General features: G+C 41.3%; 3 protein-coding genes across 3 annotated transcripts; 2 read left to right on the top strand and 1 right to left on the bottom strand.

The window, feature by feature from the left end:
* On the top strand, window positions 1–2,835 carry LOC308142724 (uncharacterized protein). The gene is made up of 6 exons (XM_080513253.1): window positions 1–145; window positions 248–355; window positions 432–692; window positions 775–938; window positions 1,023–1,153; window positions 2,364–2,835. The coding sequence occupies exons 1-6, from the start codon at window positions 19–21 to the stop codon at window positions 2,512–2,514; spliced, it is 942 nt and encodes a 313-aa protein (XP_080369379.1). The 5' UTR covers window positions 1–18; the 3' UTR covers window positions 2,515–2,835.
* A 1,366-nt stretch (window positions 2,836–4,201) lies between these two features.
* LOC308142336 (killer cell lectin-like receptor subfamily B member 1B allele C) lies at window positions 4,202–7,449 on the top strand (the record flags this gene model as incomplete). The annotated part of the gene is made up of 5 exons (XM_080512685.1): window positions 4,202–4,289; window positions 5,707–5,964; window positions 6,055–6,218; window positions 6,880–7,013; window positions 7,179–7,449. 5 exons carry the CDS (start codon window positions 4,202–4,204, stop codon window positions 7,333–7,335), a joined length of 801 nt encoding a protein of 266 aa, XP_080368811.1. The 3' UTR covers window positions 7,336–7,449.
* A 3,016-nt stretch (window positions 7,450–10,465) lies between these two features.
* ttc8 (tetratricopeptide repeat domain 8) lies at window positions 10,466–18,002 on the bottom strand. Its single transcript, XM_080513190.1, has 15 exons — window positions 17,882–18,002; window positions 17,404–17,524; window positions 17,256–17,319; window positions 17,010–17,169; window positions 16,542–16,631; window positions 16,406–16,450; window positions 16,228–16,313; window positions 16,058–16,145; window positions 15,873–15,983; window positions 15,627–15,766; window positions 14,145–14,319; window positions 13,922–14,044; window positions 12,754–12,837; window positions 11,011–12,663; window positions 10,466–10,926 (listed from the first exon to the last, which is right to left on the bottom strand). Exons 1-14 carry the CDS (start codon window positions 17,993–17,995, stop codon window positions 12,547–12,549), a joined length of 1,518 nt encoding a protein of 505 aa, XP_080369316.1. The 5' UTR covers window positions 17,996–18,002; the 3' UTR covers window positions 10,466–10,926; window positions 11,011–12,546.
* Between the last annotated feature and the right edge of the window lie 682 nt (window positions 18,003–18,684).

The following is an 18,684-nucleotide window of genomic DNA, read 5'->3' as shown; positions in this document are numbered from 1 at the left end:
CTCTGCTGAGCAGCGAAGATGGAGAGGAAACGAGAACAACAAAGTTTTTATTCCGACAATGGATTTAACACACCGATTTGTGAAGAGGACTTGGACGATGAGGAGCAGCTTCCTTACCACAAATTTAGCCACGAAAAGCAACAAGGTAAAAGGAGAGAAAAAAGTTCTATTGGTGCACCTCCATGAAATGATTTCTGAAGATGTTCAGTGTCACTAAATCCCTAGAATTGATTCTCCCTCTGTGTAGTGTCCACGTTTGGTGGGAATCTTGTAAGATATTTCAAGCCAGCTGCATTGCTCCTGGGGCTTCTCGCCGCCGTTCTGCTCATGGTGAATATCGGCCTGGGAGTCTACTGTAAGTCAGTGTTTATCATGTACTGTGAGCAGTTTAAAACCAAAGAAGACATTTAAATTCTTCTTTCTACTTGTAGACAAGAGTCTCACAGATACTCACCTCTCGCTCGATGACACAAAAGAAATCGGCGTGAAGATAACCACGCTTAAGGACACTTACCACGCCGCATTTGAAGCCATGAATAAAGCAAAGGAGAAGCAAGACGTTGAGATGAAACGTCAGAAGCAAACCCAGTGGGAGTTTGAACACCAGACTCAACGGGGTCAAGAGAACCAAATGCAGTTGGACAAAATAACTAAAGAAATTGCAAAACTCAGGCCCCATTTGCCACTGATACGTGAGTAAGGTTCTGCTGTTACAAAGATCTCAAACAGAGGTGTGCTCGGCGTAACTGCTGGTTTCATTCCTTTTAACATCAGGAGCTGGGTGCAAATACTGTCCAGGAGGGTGGATTATGTTGAACTCGATGTGTTTGTACGTCCCCCTTTCGAACGGCGCTGGGGTCAAATCGTGGCAAAAATCCAGAGAGTACTGTCAGCTGAATGGAGGAGACCTTGCAGTCATAGACAGCAAAGTCAAAGAGGTGAGTTCATATTATTAAACAATCATATTCATGGAAAACTTTACAAAAAAAAAATTTAATCATAGTTTTTCTTATTTTCTTGAGAATGCAACTGTTGCATTCTTGCTAAATCACCACGAGGAGACAGAACCTTCGAAAGGCTTCTGGTTTGGACTGAAATATACTCAGAAAGGTGGGATGTGGAAGTGGTTGGATGGATCGGCGCTCGTTGAAGGGTGAGCGATTCATCACTTTCATTTTTTGTTGTTGTTTTTGTTTGAAAACCTTTTGCATCACTTCAGTCAAAAGTTTGCGACAAACTTCTTCTTCTGCTGCCGATTTGAGCGTGTTAAACAACTGAATGATGCGTCACTGCCCCAAGTGGTGGACAACGGCATTGCTGCCACGGCCCACAGGAACACAAATACGTTTTTCACCACCCAGTAGTTGGTGCTCGTGGCCCCTCGCTGCAGTATTGGTATCTTAAAGGCACAGTGAGCCGGATTCAAGCAGTAGGACTTTAACGCACTCTCACCTGTTCACTCTTTGCCAAGTGGTTCTGCAAAGAGTGGTCACCTTGTGGCGAAGAGTTGCATTGCAAGAGTAATCGGGCTACGGGTAACTTGTTAAGTTCAATAGATACAACATATGACAATCTTGGGATTCTTTCAACTGCATGCTACATACCTTGCCTTATCACTCTGTCAAAATGATTTTTCCAGAACAGAATTGGTAACGCCGGAATAAAAAGGTTGTTTTTTGTTTGTTTTTTTAATCAGGAGCCTTATTTAGTTTCTGTACCATGATTAACAATGGCAACGTTAATTACTGCTAGTAATAGTTTGCAGCTTGAATAGCAAACGAGCCATGATGCTGCAGGAAAAAGCGACTTTCTGCTGCTGATATATCCAGTAAAGCTGTGATGACCTGAACCACTGACCTCGTCGCCTTCTGACTCAAAAGTGTGGGCAAAAAAAATATACAATACCGCCTTAATTCTTTTAGTCCACATAAAAATAGAAGTAAAGCTACAAAGTAGCTGACGTCATCAACTCTGAATTTGTTATAATAATGAAATCCTGGAATTGATAAAGGTGATATCAGTATGATAATTATATTATTGATATAATATTATGAATTCTACGTCGTAAATTGTAGATTTATTTTAGTAGGAGAGCAGGAGAGTACACTAAAGGACCAAGAAGTAATTTTTAGCCCGAGCTTTAAGAAAAGGGGATTTTTGTTTTTTCATCCTGGATTCGGACATCTTTGATAACCTCTCAGTACATGTTGCCCAGTGATCAGATAAAGCTAATTGCATTGTTTTGACGTTGACACTGATACACTTGCTAGAATATGGCCTTCTCATCAAGACTATTTCACTAAATTAATGCAAAACAGACCTGGTATTGTGTTTTTAAAGATGAACGTGTCATTTCCTGACAGGTACTGGGATACTGGAGAACCAAGTGGCAACAGTGACAATTACTGTGCTTCCCTGCATCCCAAAGACAACTTCTTCAAGGCTTGGACTGACAGCACTTGTTCAACTAATAGGAAATGGATTTGTGAGAAAACACCAGCTACTATTCTGTGAAGATGCGTGGCGTGATCTCACCCAGTGTAAAAATCTGCATGATACAATTGTACAAATGTCTCCACACATTATATACAACCAGTGCTTCAAATTTCCTGCTTTGCTTATGAAAGTAGTGCCCAGTTGTAGTTATACAAACACGATCATGTGTAACTTTGCATGCAAAGATAGACATTCTTTATTCTATAATGCAATCATTTCCTTGTCACGGTTGTTGTAGTTGTGGGCAGATACACACAATAATATCACATGTTGTGAAAAAACGTCTATGTTAATAAAATTTGATTAATGTATAAATGTTTCTTAACCTTGTGCTTGCTTATGTATAAAAGAAAATTTTATTTAAGCTCCATGAAGTATGTTGTATTTATCGGAAAACCGTCTTACTCGTACCTTTGCTACAATAACCGACTAAAATGCATGTGTAACAATATGTTTGCTACGTCTCGGGGGGGATTAAATTCTGTGTACAGCTTCGTCAGACCCATTGCTAGTTTGAAACACTAGTTAGGGCTCATTATGACTTACACATAGTCATATACATGCATTTCCATGCAGCTCTCATTATAGGTGACACCTCGTCTCCATCTCACTGAACCCATTGTAACTGATAATCCTGTGTCTCACTAACACCTAGTGGGAAAAACAAGTTAGTTATTTCACATCATGCCAGTGTCATTGTGGTTTATCTGAATTTTTGGTCCGTAACCTGAAGGATTGTTTTGTACTACTTTTGCATAACAGATAGCACCAGCAATGGCCAGTTGGTTACCAAATATCCAGATGTTACCACATGAATGAACTGATGAATGAACTTTCTTTTCTGTGGACTGAACATGTGTGTGTGTGTGTGTTCCCAGGATCACACATCGAGTCTGCTCCTAAGTCATGACAACGCCATTCTCAGCCAGCGCTCGTACTGGTAATATTTGATACTATTTGTGTACTTATGTTAAAACTGACAAAAACGCAAAATCAACAACACTCAAGTTATTGAAGTCATTGCGTCTTAAATCAAGTCCAAGTACAAATACACACACATGGACGTTTTTCGTAAATGATCCCAATGAAAGTTTGAACTGGATGATTTTCCTCACAGGGTTTTTTTTTTTTTACCCCCAATGTTGATCCAATTTTACATCACAGAGTCACACACACACACACACACACACACACACACACACACACACACACACACACACACACACACACACACACACACACACACACACACACACACACACACACACACACACACACACACACACGTACTTTATCACCGGTGTAAACAAGGAGGGACAACCAGATCGATCTGCTCGACTTGCTGCAGTGTCATGGAAAAGCGACAGTAAAGCTCACGATCAGAGGAAGAGATGTCGCTCAATCACCGGCTCTCTCAACATTTCAGCAGAAATGAACATTCACTCTTTGGCGGTCAACCGTTTGGACAAGGTATGGTTTATTTTCCCAAAACTGAAATGTTTGCTCTCGTGAGTTCGTTCTCCTTGTATACGTGTTGCTCGTTTGGTGGCAACAGCAAAAGGTTGGTGTCACACAAACCCATTTAATCAACAGGCTGATGACAAACTAATAAACTCAGAGGTCGCTCTGGAGCCTCGGAACAAGTTGAAAGTGAAACATTACCTGAAGGGAACATTTTTGGGGCCTGTTTGCAGAGAGAAGGTCCATGTGTGCCCCACACCGACTGGTCGTACTGACGCTGGGCCTGCTCAACGTTGTCCTGCTGTTGGCTGCGGCGGTCATTGGGATTTACTGTAAGTGTGGGAGCTCACAGGAAACGGCTCATTTTATTTACCAGATGCTTCCTATGTGCTTTAAAGGATTTGATCGGGAAGCTACACGGACAATACACAGTATAAAAATAGAAAATGATTATATTCGCAGTTTGAGAAATTCACTGGCAACTCATTACTTTCAGAGCGACACTGATTTGTGGATTAATACAGGAGAATGAATAAGCCTACACAATTAGAAAGAATCGTTTTTTGTTTCCAAATGGTTTTCCAAAAAACATGATTGTAATTGGTCAAAATGTAGTTTTGAAAATAAAACACTAAGATGAAGTCTTTGATAATTACACTGTGATTCCAAGGATCTTGGCAGTTCTGGCAGCTCAGATTATATAACTGGACGTTAATTGTGGGACAAAGACTCTTGCCACGCAAGCGCCAAAGTGACACTACATTCCTGGCTCTGTTTATACTGATTAAACGCTACGAGAACACTAAAGCCTTAAAAGACTGTAAAAGTGCTTTTTTTCGCCAAATTTCCAGAGTAAAATGAGTCCAGAACCTCAAAAACATCTTTGACAGCTTATGAAGATGTACCGATTAAGAAATTGGCTCCAGTTACCAAATCCACTATGTATGAATCTTAATAACATCATTTGAGAACTGTGGAATTGCAGTTTCACTTGCTAATTTCTCTCTGCATTTCAAATGTACATATAAACAAGCATCATTAGCAGTGAAAGTAACTGAATCTGTCCACCGTGAAAATCTCTAACAGTTTGAGAACGTCTATGAGTAGAAAACTCAATATTTAACAGATGCATTGAAAGGCAGCAGGAATGTGAAGCATATTTCATTTGATAGATGATTGAATCTATTTTAATGTTACTTTTGTCGCATTGAGTCTCTTTGAGAGATTGTTTACTTTAGGCCCTGTTTACACAACCACATTCCAAGTTAAAATGCATGTTTTTTTTTAATGTTTTTTATTTCAGAAAAGTTTTGCAATTCCATGGCAACGTTTTGAAAACAGTGTCAGTTTCCACGGCAACTGCCGAAACACTGAAGCCGATGTAGTTTAGCATGTTTGGCCTCTAGTGGGTGCTGTTGTCTGTTGTTGTTATTGTCCTTCTACTTGCACATGTGCAGAACAAGTATTAACTAAGGCAGTTGTAGTGTTTCCCCAGTTTCCTTGAAACATTTTCAAAAATGTGCCTTTACTGAGCGACAGAATCGGGGCATTTTCAACAAGTTGTGTATTGCCTAAATGGGGTTTTTACCTTTGTTGATTTTCAAGGGCGAGGATTTATAACAACCTTTATCTGTTGAGTTAAATGTTGAACTGACATGCTGCCGGGATGTGACCTCACGCGGTTTTGGCCACATGTCGTCTAATTCTTCTTCCGTTTTTGACTTTCAATGTCGTGAATTTTTTTTTCAGGCGCAAAAGCAAACGACTTTCAGATTCCCGACTCAGATGTCGCACCTATCATCGCTGAGATGAACAATCTCCGTGACAACGGTGAGATCATCGAAGCCAAAGAAGAGGCCCAGGCGGCTCTGGCGAGGGAGCGGGCCGCTCACCTGCTGCTCAAGACGCAAATCAAGGAGAAGTTGGCCGTCACAGACGTCCTTCAGAGGGACATCGAAACTCTGCAACGGGAGAAGAAAATCCTCCAGGCTAATAAAACGGCTCTCGGTGAGACAGAGTTGCAGTAGATGTCCCCCCCAGACAAGAAGATGCTGTAAAAAATGTCCATGACAGGAAGCGTTTGTCTTCTCGTATCAGAGGGGAGCTGTGGCTGGTGCTTACCTGGGTGGCGTCTTCTGAAGTCACGCTGCTATTATTTTACAAACAACATTCCTTCCCTGAGAAAGAACTGGAACGACAGCCGAGCGGACTGCGTCAGTCGCGGGGGAGACCTGGCCGTGATCAACGACTCCGAGGAGCAGGTCGGTTCGATAAAATCCAGGTTTTCGCCACATGACAGAGTATTTGGAGCAGGAGGTGTAACCGCCCGGCCTCACATCACATCCGGATGAATTTGAAACAATCCAAAAAGAATCAAATAAACAAACAAAATACCATTTGCCAATTTAATAATACTATTGTTTAAAGGTATTAGTAGAAAAAGAAAAAAATAAGCATTAGATTTAAAAATGTATGACATATTTTAATGGATGAATTTTTATTGTACACCTTACGTGAGCATCAGTTTGAGTTCCTACTTCAAATGATTACATCAGAAAATTGGCAAAAATGAATGACTTCTAAAGTCCAAAAGGGAACCAAATGGTTTCCTTTGCAATCTTTTGATGCCCTTTTAATTAAGACACTTGGAAAATCAAGATTACACGAGGCTGTTGAGATATTCTCAGGTTAAACGGAGCTGATCATCCACATCAATACTGTTTATTATATAGTCTCTGGAAATATTGAGTTTTCCATGTAAAATCTGTATTTAGATGCGTAACAAAACATGTTTTTCTGCCTTATTGAAAAAGATAACACGGCCATATGGATGACGATGAGACTGAACTCGCGGTTTCACTGCGTTGTACAGTCTGTGTGTTGATTCTCTATGTGACTGGAAACGTGTCTGAACTCACGCAGAAACTCTTGAATGAGAACTTCGTGAGGCGCCTCGGCTTGGTGTGGTGGCAGAGTGGTTCCTGGGTCGGGGCCAGAGAGTCGCCGACAGAAGGGACGTGGGTCTGGGTCAACAACGGGAAAATGGTGAATTCAACGTAAGACTGTGCACACTCATTCATCTTACCATACAATACCTGTCACTAAGTACAACTCACAATCAGACATTGCATTTCTACAAATAATTGTTCTGATTGCAGATAAATATGTCTTAGATTTTGTATTTTTTTTTGTGTGCTTTTTTTTTTTTCTTCTAACCAAAGACTATGGAGAATTGGTCAGCCCAGCCAAAGTGGAGTTCAGAGAGGGAGCTGCGTGGGTTTTTACTACAGTAATCATGAAGGGAAGACGTTGTATAATGCAAACTGCCAGCAGCATTTCTTGAACTGGATCTGTGAGATGGAGCAGAAGAGGACGTGAAGCCTCCATGGAAACCACTGTGTGACGATAATAATACTGATGCATCGCAGTTTGTCAAAGGGTTCAAATTATTAGTTATTTTCCAGGTACTATATCTGTCCTCGGAACTTGGAAAGTTACCTGTTGGGAAAGTTCCCATTTCCTATAAGTGTTCAACATACAGGCAACACTAGCAAAACAATTAATCCAGTCTTTGTTGTGTACAGACTGGATTTCTGGATGTATGTAAACGCTGCAGTAAATGGTTGCATTATGCTCAAATAAAGAGATCTGGTTGTTTTTCATCAAAGTAAAAAAGGTTTATAACAGTTTCTTGGGTTGAGTGGTATCACAGTAGCGCGTGTGAGCAATCAGAAACTTTCCAGCTTCTCAAGCAGGACAGCATTAAATTACATTTTCGCCCCTGGATCACCACCACACACGATGAGTCCATATGTGAATATCATTTTTTTTTAACTAGTCAAACCTTTAACCATGACTGAATAGCTTTTGTTAGTAACTAAATGAATAAAAAGAACCTTTAAGATAACAAATCCTTGTTACTCACAATGTTGAAATAAGTGGAAATCATGTTGTTTATGCGATCTCCCTTCAACTGACCTGCATCCCCTGTGAATAATTAACACATGAAGTTCAGTTTGTAAAGGTACACAACTCTCTCAAACTCAAATACACACACAGGTCAATGACCTAAGGGAGGGGGGAAAAAAAGAAATAAACCTCCTCAGGGGCAATCCTGGTAAACGAGTCGTCATCTTTAACAGCAAAAATGGACAACAGTAAAATTTTCAATCGAGTTTCCGATGACATGTACGACAGGCTGGAGTTTGAAGAGGAACCGGATATCGATGAGCAGCCCGTCGACGCAGAGCAGGAGAAGCAACACGGTAGGTCACAGAGTGAAATCTCAACGCTCCTCGACCAGTTCATCGGATCGGTGCTGTAGAATTGAAGATCACTTTTCAGCTCTTAATGTTTCTTCACTTTCGTTCTATGATTTTATAAACAGCACGTCCAGAAAATATCAAAATGTGTAAATCAGTGTTATGGCAAATGAAAATGTCAGAGTCATCTTACGTCAGGGGCCGCATGGAGCACAATTCGATCTTAAATGGGCAGAGCTGGTAAATAAAAGCATTATGATATATAAATAAATAACCATCACCCACAATCTGTGTATTTTAGTGCAGCAAAGTAATAATACATTACTGAGTTCCCATTTAATGGACTATGACACATGACAAACCTGAAATTTGAATAAATTAACTGTCATGTTAACAATATTATTATGCCTCGGTTCAACATGTGTTTTACAACGTAAGGATGACAGCGGATTTTAGTCAAACTATTTACATCTTCAAATGCAGGAGACATGAAGAGACATGAAAGATGAATCTGTAACTCAGAAATATAGTCGGTTTGTTCACATTGCCATCAGAATAACTTGTTAAATCATAGGAATGGTCTTTAATATTGACACATTTCTACATGTGTCCTGATCATCTGAACTGAATACAAGCTAAAGTGCGCCTCCAGTGGTAAAATATATGTATTGCAGTTATTGTCACGATTTGTCATAATTTCTTCTTATTTCAGAAGCCACATTTTACAGCCCAGTAGTCTCTGCACGTACTGAAAATCAAGCTCAAGCAAGCTTTAGCTCTTCTACTATTAACCTAAATGGTACACAAATCTCTTCACTTCTAAGTATGTTCTAAGAAAGTTCCATTTAAATGAAAAATCACCTGAAATCCACACCTGACCCAGTCTCTCTTCAATCAAATGGGAGCAGATTCTCGTCATAGTCTCATAATATGGCTTTTTAGGTAATTCATTAGGCTGCGAACTTTCACTTCTAATTTACTGCTGGGATCGCTAAGTTATTGATAAGCAATGAAATTGACGTGCTATGTTATTTCATCCAAGGGGGTTCTCAAAGTGTAGGATGATTCCACATTGCACCCCCCCCCTCAACCTCTCAACCTCTGCTGAGATGTAAAATAATCACATTTAATAAGATGTACATTTTCTTGTGCTACCACACATGGAAACAACCTATATGAGGATATATGCGCATATATGAAACCTATAAGCAGTTTATATGCACATATATGCAGCATATATGCACATATATGCTGCATATATGCGTATATATGCCAGATATAGGCAAAATTGAGGTGCATATATGTGAATATGCAGGCCATATAGGTCTCCTGTACTGCTTCTTTATTTCCACATATATATAGGCCATATCTCACTTTGGCAACTGTCATACATTATCAAGGCAATAACTAAGAACCAACTAAAAAAACAATTATGCAAGAAGAACATATATACATGCATACATGTACCTATATAGGTACCTGTATGCACGTGTATGTGTACACATATGTACATATAATATAGGAAAATGGCCAATTTTATAAATGTCACATATATTAATAACCTATATCAAAACCTATATTAAAATATATATGTTTATATAGGTTCTCTCCATGTGGGACTTGAAGGCTTTTAAATGACACTCAAAATCTGGCCTTTAAATATAAACGTATCCAGTAATAAAATGTAAAACTTAATTTTTTTTCTTTACCAGTGTATTTATGCATCACTTTGAACTGAGTCGCCACTGCAATGCTGTGCTGTTCTGACACCGACCCTCCCTTTCTCTGTGCAGTGACCGTGTCCTCCATGAGACCCGACTCCTCTGTGAATCAGTACAAGCTGCTTGTGATCAGCCTGGCGGTGCTCGCCGTCATTCTCCTGACAGTCAATATCGGTCTGGGAGTTTATTGTGAGTAGTCACCAACCCTTAAGACACCGACAATTGTTTTGCACGATCGTCCCGTGGGTTAGACTGCACGTGGCTCTTTATTCTCTCCATATCGCCTCTGCTGGTGCTGCATGAACACGTCTTATTGGCTTTTCCAACTCTGAATAAATCCAAACGTGCTGTTAACGAATTGAATATAGCAGTTTTCATCCAAGACTCATTTAAAATGTGGAAATATAGCTACTACACAGCTAAACAACAATGGTTCAAAACATTTTTTTTAAACAACATTCCAAAAAATAGGAATAGAAATCATTTTGACAGATCTCAAAAATAGAATTTTATTTCTGGGTGTTTTACAATCCATAAAAAGTACTGTACTGCTACCTATCTCATACATTGAATATTCTATATTATAATCAATTTCTTTATCCATGTTCATACACTGTATATGCATTATAGTCCCAATGAAACAGCTTAAAAACAAATCAGTAAACAACGCGAAAGTGCAGATATTGTAAGATGTGCATGCGTGTGTAAATGTACGCAAGATGCATACGGAGCAATCACGTAATGTTCAGTTTTGCAAAGCGGTTTTACATTAATTAAATCGTAGATGTGAAAGGTGAATGGAGGCGGTGCTCACGATGTCTCCACCGCCTGCAGACAGGACACTTACTGGAAGCTATTTATTGAGGGACATCAGCGGAGAGATGGCAAAGCTGCAGGCGACCTACGACCAGGCGCTCCAGATCAAACAGGAAGCCCAGAGGCAGCTGGTGAAAGAGAGGGCCGACCACCAACTCACCAAGTGGGAGCTGGATTACCAGATTCAGAGAAACAAAGACTACCAGAAGCAGATTGACAAAATTCCGGTGGAGATTTCCAAGCTGACGTCTCACCTGCCTCTCCTTAGTGAGTCTGTGTGGAAGCGTTATTATCGTTTCCCCGCGGCCGGCAGCGCGCACGCGTCATCCTGTTTTCCGCGTCCACAGAGGAGGGCTGCAGGCACTGCTTGCCCGGGTGGAGCTTCATAGACGACACCTGCTACTATTTCGCCACCTCCGAGACCTCCTCGGTCAGGTCGTGGCACGCTGCCCGGCAGTTCTGCCAGGAGCACGACGCCGATTTGGTCGTCATTAAGAGCCGAGAGAAACAAGTAAGTCATTAAGGAGGTCAGAAGCATTTCGGTTCAGAACATCTGCACACCGATGAGACGAACAACATTAACGTACGTGTGTGGCGTGCGTTTGGATGCGTGGAAACTTTCCCTGTGTTTTCAGCTGGCAGTAATCGATTTCATAAATCATCATCACGAGTCCAGAATAAACTACCAGAACGGTTACTGGATTGGAATGATTGACGAGGAGGACGAAGGAGCCTGGAAGTGGGTCGATGGAAGCAGACTGTCTGATGGGTAGCTCACAAAATACATTTCACCTGGATAATTGGAAGTGACGGGTTACCACTGACCAGTTCACACTCTATAACCTAATCCGCTACGTTTAAAATGTTGCCATTGATCTGCATAGTTGAAATCTACTATATTCACTATAATTAAAAGTAAATCTCAGTTAAGATCGAATCCAGTTATCGAACTACTTTACGTGAGTACAAATTAAACACTGTATTTCTAGTTGACGACACATTTTCAGTCCTCCGCACTGAATAGGTGATGATCCCTTTGTATCTAAAGTGTCTTGACATTCGAGCTCGGCTGAATGATGTGTGTGTGTTTGTGACTTTCACAAGGTACTGGTACACAGGAGAGCCCAACGACAGGCACAATGAAGACTGCGCTGCCGTGTATCCCTCAGAAAACCCCTTCAGCTCATGGAACGACGCCCCGTGCCCCTATAACCTGAGGTGGATTTGTGAAAAGGAGCAGACGTCGATGGGTTAATGCCACTGTGGTATTTATAGACGCAAACCTTTGGCTTCAGTTTGACACGAGTCTGCCTCATGAACCCGTTCATTTTATGAAGCGTTTTAATCGTCAAGGAACGTTCAGATATGAAAAATAGACCTGCTTCACACCAAAGCTATGCAAATCGTTTCACCATTACCTATCAAATCATCACTTTTGCTATGTATACATGTCATATGATTGGTAAAAACTATTGACCAGCGAGAGATAATTCCCCGCCTTTTTTTTTTTGTGCAAACCTCAGAGAAATTCATTAAAACGTACGGAATGAACAAAGATGTTTACAAATTGTCTGCGCACCTGTAAAATATTCTGCATTCAAAGCTCTGAATTGATCACGAGATACAATACACACAACTATTTCACGTTGCAAGTGTACTCATTACCTGGCACTTTAGAAGAAACGCGCCTCTATTGACAAATACAGTATTTCCTCCCTTCAGTTGACTCTACCCCCCGCAAGATCGGACTATTCTAACAAACAATTCCACGTCTGATACGATTCAGACCCTCAAAGCTCTGAAAAATGCTGCCGGAGTTGCTTGAGAAGCTGCTGAGTGTCGACGTGCTCTGGAAAAGCGTCCTCAGACTCTTTGGCCGCCGTGTAGCTGCTCTGAAGGTCCCCGATCTGAACGGAGAAAACAGACGTCAACCCTGACACACCGTCACGGTATCGTATCTCGCCTCATGCACAGTTTACCGAGCGGGACGGACTCACCTTGTCGGAGAGAATCGAGAAATTGAAGTGTGGTTCGTACATGTGAGGCGACAGTGACGCCGCCGTCTGCAGGAACGCTTTAGACTGCATCAGAGACGGAGAGAAGACTTCATCAGAATGTCCACGCAAACAATTGTTACTACTTTAACATCGGAACATGGTATTTTTGCTCAGCAAGATGGGCAAATTGTTGCAGTATGTATAAAAGTACAGGAATCAAGTGCTCTCTTCATCCCTTTACAGTTGGGGGGGGGGGGTCAAACATACGGACCGTCGGCCAAAAGTGGCTCATAAGAGGCTCCAATCCAAAGAAATCCAAGAAAATGGTAAAGATTTCAAAGGAAACAGAATTTTTTTTCTAACCTAGTTCTAAAGAGTAGCGGTCACAACACTGGGCTGAGATATCACTGATGCAACATCTATAGGAGAACTACATTTCACTGTATTTTGCACCACAATGTTTCATTAAAATTGGTCAAATATGAACCTTTTCATCAAACAATCTCCGCTTTAAAAAAGAAAAAATGAATTTAAAGGCTATCGTGGCACGACTGAAGTGTTTAGCACCCAGGGCATTCAAATGAAGTACCACACAAAGCAAAACCCGAGAATATTCAAATACATTAAAGTCTGTGTGAATGCCGTTGTGTACCATTTACATGACCGACAGGGATAATTCACCATTTCTAGCCTTCGAGAGTCTCTAAATTTTATGTGTAAGATTCATTATAGTGTATTGAAGAAAGTGATTTGCAAAATCAAACATGACTTGCTAAAAGGCTTATGTTTGCACTCGTTTCAAAGGTGTGAAATACACCAATCAGATGTAAGGAAGGCGATTGAAGAGACAAGCACATCTCTTATCCCGACGTGTCACAAATAAATCATGTATCATGTCACTGGAATCAACAGTTTAAAAGGAAATACAGAAGTTACCGAACACGCTGGAGAAAGTTTCTTCACTTTGTGGCAAAACTAAACCACGACACACCTGCTTTTGCTGTATCGAAGATCCTCTTTAAAAGAATCACCAGTGTCATGGGGGCAGTCGTTAATTACCTTCTATTACTGTGTTACATCATATCAGTGAGTCCATTATGAGGTCATACGTGCCTTTTTTTTTTTTAATGGCTCAAGTAAAAGCGACGACTCGGGAATATGTCCTCACCTGTTCGACGTGACCTTTGCGCAGCTCCAGCACGGCCAGGTTGTTGTAGGCCTCAGCGTGGTCGTTATTGAAAGCCAAAGTCAGTTTAAAGCACTGGTAGGCCAGCGTCAGGTCCCCTATGCCCTATAAACATCGAGCGGATGCATTTGAACTGGGAAAAAAATAAAAAACGTACACGGCGCTGGGTCATTCTGGGAAACTCTCGGCGGCGGTTAGAACTCACCACAGCGACGTGGCCGATGTTGTACCAGACGTCCGACTGCTCTTCGTCGCTGGCCGCCAGCGCCAGAGCTCGCTCGAACGAAGACAGGGTCATGTCGTACTGCTGAGCGTAAAAGCAGCACAGGCCCAGGTTGTTGTACAGCTGGCAGTTGTACACACCCATCTGGAGCAGCCGTCTACCAGACAGACCAGCGTCACAGAAGGAAGAAACTTCATCATCCGGTCATTCAAACTTCAGTCGGTCTGCTGCAAATGCCTTTTTTTTTTTTTTTTTTTTTTTAATCGCTATTAATGTTTGTTTTAACTGGATTTCTAGAAGTACATTGTACAATGACCTTGGGTGTCCTGAAAGGCACTGAAAAATAAAATTGATTTAATCGATTCAAGCATTATATTTTATTAAAAAAAAAAACCCAGTATGTTTGGATGTCCTTCACACGTGAATATTCTTCTTTTAACCTATAAAGCTCTTAACAAGCAGCCGCCAACATATCTTAAAGAACTGTTGTTACTTTATCACCCCAGCGTAACACTTGGTTCTCAGAGCGCTGCTTACTGGAGGTTCCCAGGTTTTCTAAAAGTGGAATGGGAGGCAGAGGGTTCAGCGGACTGAATAACCCAACTCATAACTCATAACCCTGTCTGTAATCACAGTGCATTTTTAACGTCACCTATCACTTTTTATTTTATTTGGATTTCTTACTCTTTTGCTATTTCTGCTTAGTTAAGGTAAGTGAAGAGTCTATATAATATTGTACATAATTATTTATCTTATTTTATTATTTTTAGACTTATCCTATTTTATGTATTTTTATTGTTTGCTCTCTGCGTGCAGTTCCTGTCCTGTTAAAGCTGCTGGAACTCATATTTCCCTGAGGGAGTCATCCCAAGGGATTAATAAAGTCGATCTGAATCTGAATCTGAATCTGAGCTTTCAGGCTCCTCTCATGTGGAATCAGCTCCCAGTGTCAACCGCCTCGGCTTTGAGGGTCAGGCTTAAGACTTTTGGGACGAAACTAAATATTTCGGGCGAAATTCCACCGATCTCCAAAACCCTCCTTCAGAGGACAGCCCTGGTTTTGCGGGAAACCGTTAAAGAGCTCGAGACCAAATTATTTCTGACGTCGTTCCGTGGAGCCGACCTTGCGGAAAGTGGGGTTGCAGACCTTTTCAGACAGCGTGGTGAGAGACTCCGGTCTGAACGATATAAATGGTGCAAAGCGGTGGCAACCATGACGATCTCGAGGGAAGAAGAAGTAGAAGAAGAAGACTTTTCTATTTGTTAAAGCTTACAGTGAGGGCTGTTCAGGACACCCTGGACCATTTTCTAGTCCAGCTGCTATAGGTTTAGACTATATGTCACTTCTGTTTGTCTCTCTCCTATAGTCCCAATATGGTTTTTCTCTGTAAATCTGTATGTCTATATATATATATATATATATATATATATATATATGTATGACCTCAGTCGTTGTACACGGACCTGTAAAACCGGAGCGCGATCTCAGGCTGGTCCGTGTAGAAGTGATTGCTGCCTATGCAGGCGATGGCTTCCACGTGAGTGTTGTCCTGCTTCAGGACGTCTTTGTAGTACTCCGTCGCCGATGGAATATTGTTCATCTCCTGAGACGACACGAACGCAGAGACGGCACATTTGTTTATCTTCCGTCGTTCCGCTCCACTGGGGAAAGGGAAGCGAGCGAGCGAGCGCTACGACAACGCGACGTACCTCGTGAATGCGAGCGATTCCCGTAAGGAGGGTGACCTCACCGGGGAAATGGTCCAGGCCTTGTTTGAAGAGGTTGAGAGCTGTAATTGGTTGATCCATGCGCTGATAGACCTACAGGCAGACACAAATAATGTTCCCTAACCGAACGTACACCGAGTATACACTCGCATTGCATCGCTTTTCACCTTTGAGAGGTAGAGATATGTATCGACCACCTCTTGATGGTTGAGGGCCGACCGAAATTGTTTCTCCGCTTCTCTATACAAGCCAAGCCTGCGGAAGAGCAAAACAAATGTCACATAGAAACGTCTGCATCTGCAAACTTGAACAGCAAGAATGTTTCTGAGGAACTTACCTGTAATAACATTTACCCAGCTGAACTTTCCACCACCAGTCTTTGAACTGTGCGTGTTCAGTCGCCTGGGCAGCCAAATCTAAAGCCTGCAGCCAGAATGGAGTATGAATGTTACACGGGTCATAGACAACAATACTGAATATTATTTTGTGTAATGTAGATGAGACGCAGCACCTACATTTCTCACGTCATTTTCATGATGAAAGATATACTCAAACAGGGTCTATGGAAATAAAAATGTGATTATTGTACACATAAGAAAGTTACAAAAAAACTTAAATTGTTTTATTACCGTGTGTGAGTTTCAGACTTACTCTTGATAAGTTGGGTTTCTGAGAATACTTGGCCAGATTTAGTCTTGACAAATTAATAAATGGTCCTTCCGGATTAGTTAACATCGAAGCCTATAGAAACATTAAAAAAAACAAAATATCAGGTTGAACGCTTCAGCTTCAAGCCTTGCATTTGGCATATGCGCTTTTTATCTCTATCCCTCTGGGATTGTTTTTGACAGGTAAACACTTGAAAAATACAGGAAAAATACACTTTTCCATAATGACAGGCCCAGGAATCTCTCCATAAAACTCATTTGTTGCCCACTTTTAGACAACTTGGCACTTTTTAAATCAAAATAAACCCAGGAATCCTTTATATTTAGGGACATAGATTAATCAGATCAAGTATTTGTATGAAAATCAACATAAAAAGTAATTTTAGAATTAATAAACCAGCTTAAAAACATGTGATTATGTTATGACTCACATAGAAATGTAAACACTCACTGTTCCCAAGCGAATGAATCTTCCAGAAGCACTGGTGACGGGACGAGCTGTGCTTGCAGTGCGCGGGGTTTTGATGGCCTGCTCCATCGTCCCGGGCCGCCCAGACTGTGTGCTGGGTCTCACAAATCCAGTGATGGGACGCCCCGACTGAGTCATTGGCCTACGAAACAGGAAATTAAAACAAATAGCCGAGTGGACATTTGTACTTTCCTGAAGACAATCTCAATTTGTTGATGGATAAGGTACCTGACAGCTGGTGTGGGACCTCCACCTTGACTTGTTCCAGTATGCCTCAATGATGTCCCAGGTCCTGCAAGAAAGTTCAGTATTATTATCCCCCAAAAAAAGAAGGTAAATCAGGGGTTATTTTGCTTGAGAGGGAGTTGATACGTACGTGCAACCTGAGCAATAGCGCTCTCGTCCAGCATGATCTCAGCAATCCCCTCCTGATCGACTTCAATCTCATCAATGTACACCATCTCTGTCAAAGCATGCGTTTTCAAGCTCCAAGCAGCCTGCAACACATTCATGTCGAAACCATCAGGAGAAAAAACCCAAAGATTACCTATGTTACAGTCAGGACTCAGGTTAAGTCCTTGATAAAGGATGAAGATGGAAGGAATAGAGCGAAGTGATGATGGTTACCTCCGACATAAACACGGATGAGTCCTGGAGATAGTATGCAGTGGGGTGAGTGAGAGGAAAATAAAGATGGACACAGATGAGAATAAACGAGGAGGGTGGGAAGATGAGAAACATACATTAAGAAACGAGTGGTTAAAACAAGAAAACACGGTCCACGACACGGACTCTAATCTGGATTATGCAGCTTCACACTGCTTTAGCATGCTAGGCTAACTACACCGCAGTACCTGGTCGTAGGGATTGTCCTGCAGGATCTTCGTACAGATGTCTGAACACTGCTGGAGCTTCCGCCTTCTCGAATAGCTCCATGCGAGGAACAACGGGTCCATTGACACCTCCATGGCTGTCGGGGAAAGCGACGCAATGAGCGATAAATCGGTTAGCAAACGGGACGACGGCGGAAGAGAAGCTTCCTCTGTCGCTCGGCAACAGTGGAGGGGGCGGGGCTTGACTGACGAACATCCGGTTATGGAAAATAAAAGTACGCCGAATAAACAAAAATAAATAAATGGTGTTCGCGTTGGCTCATAATAAACATACAGGGGAACATGGCTCAAAAAGAACTTGTGCAAAGAAAAAAAAATCTACAAATACATCACCTTATATTTTTCTTCTGACATAAAATACAAGGAAGTACGAGAAAAAACTCTTAGGTGATTATTGAGATTTTTTTTGTGTATATTGTAGTATTTTGAAGCATTTCTTATATTAGTATAAACAGTGTTAAATCAAAAATACTAAACACATCAATCAGATGCACACACTAGGAATCTCCTATTCTCAGTGTGGGAACCCATTAGTTAATCCACCCATCTTCTTTTATACTGTTTTATTTTGTGCAGGGTCATATGGCACTGGAACCAGTCCGAGATAACGATGGGAAAGGGAAATATACACCTGACAAGTCTCCAGTCCGTCACAGAGTAAACACACAGAGATAGACAGCCACACACACTTACATTCACACCTAAGGTTACCATTTAACTACTTATACTATACTATACTATGCTATATTATATTATATTATATT

The sequence above is a fragment of the Blennius ocellaris genome, assembly GCF_963422515.1.
Source record: "Blennius ocellaris genome assembly, chromosome: 17".
In the NCBI taxonomy this organism is placed as follows: domain Eukaryota; kingdom Metazoa; phylum Chordata; class Actinopteri; order Blenniiformes; family Blenniidae; genus Blennius; species Blennius ocellaris.
This window is presented reverse-complemented; position numbering and strand designations above follow the sequence as displayed.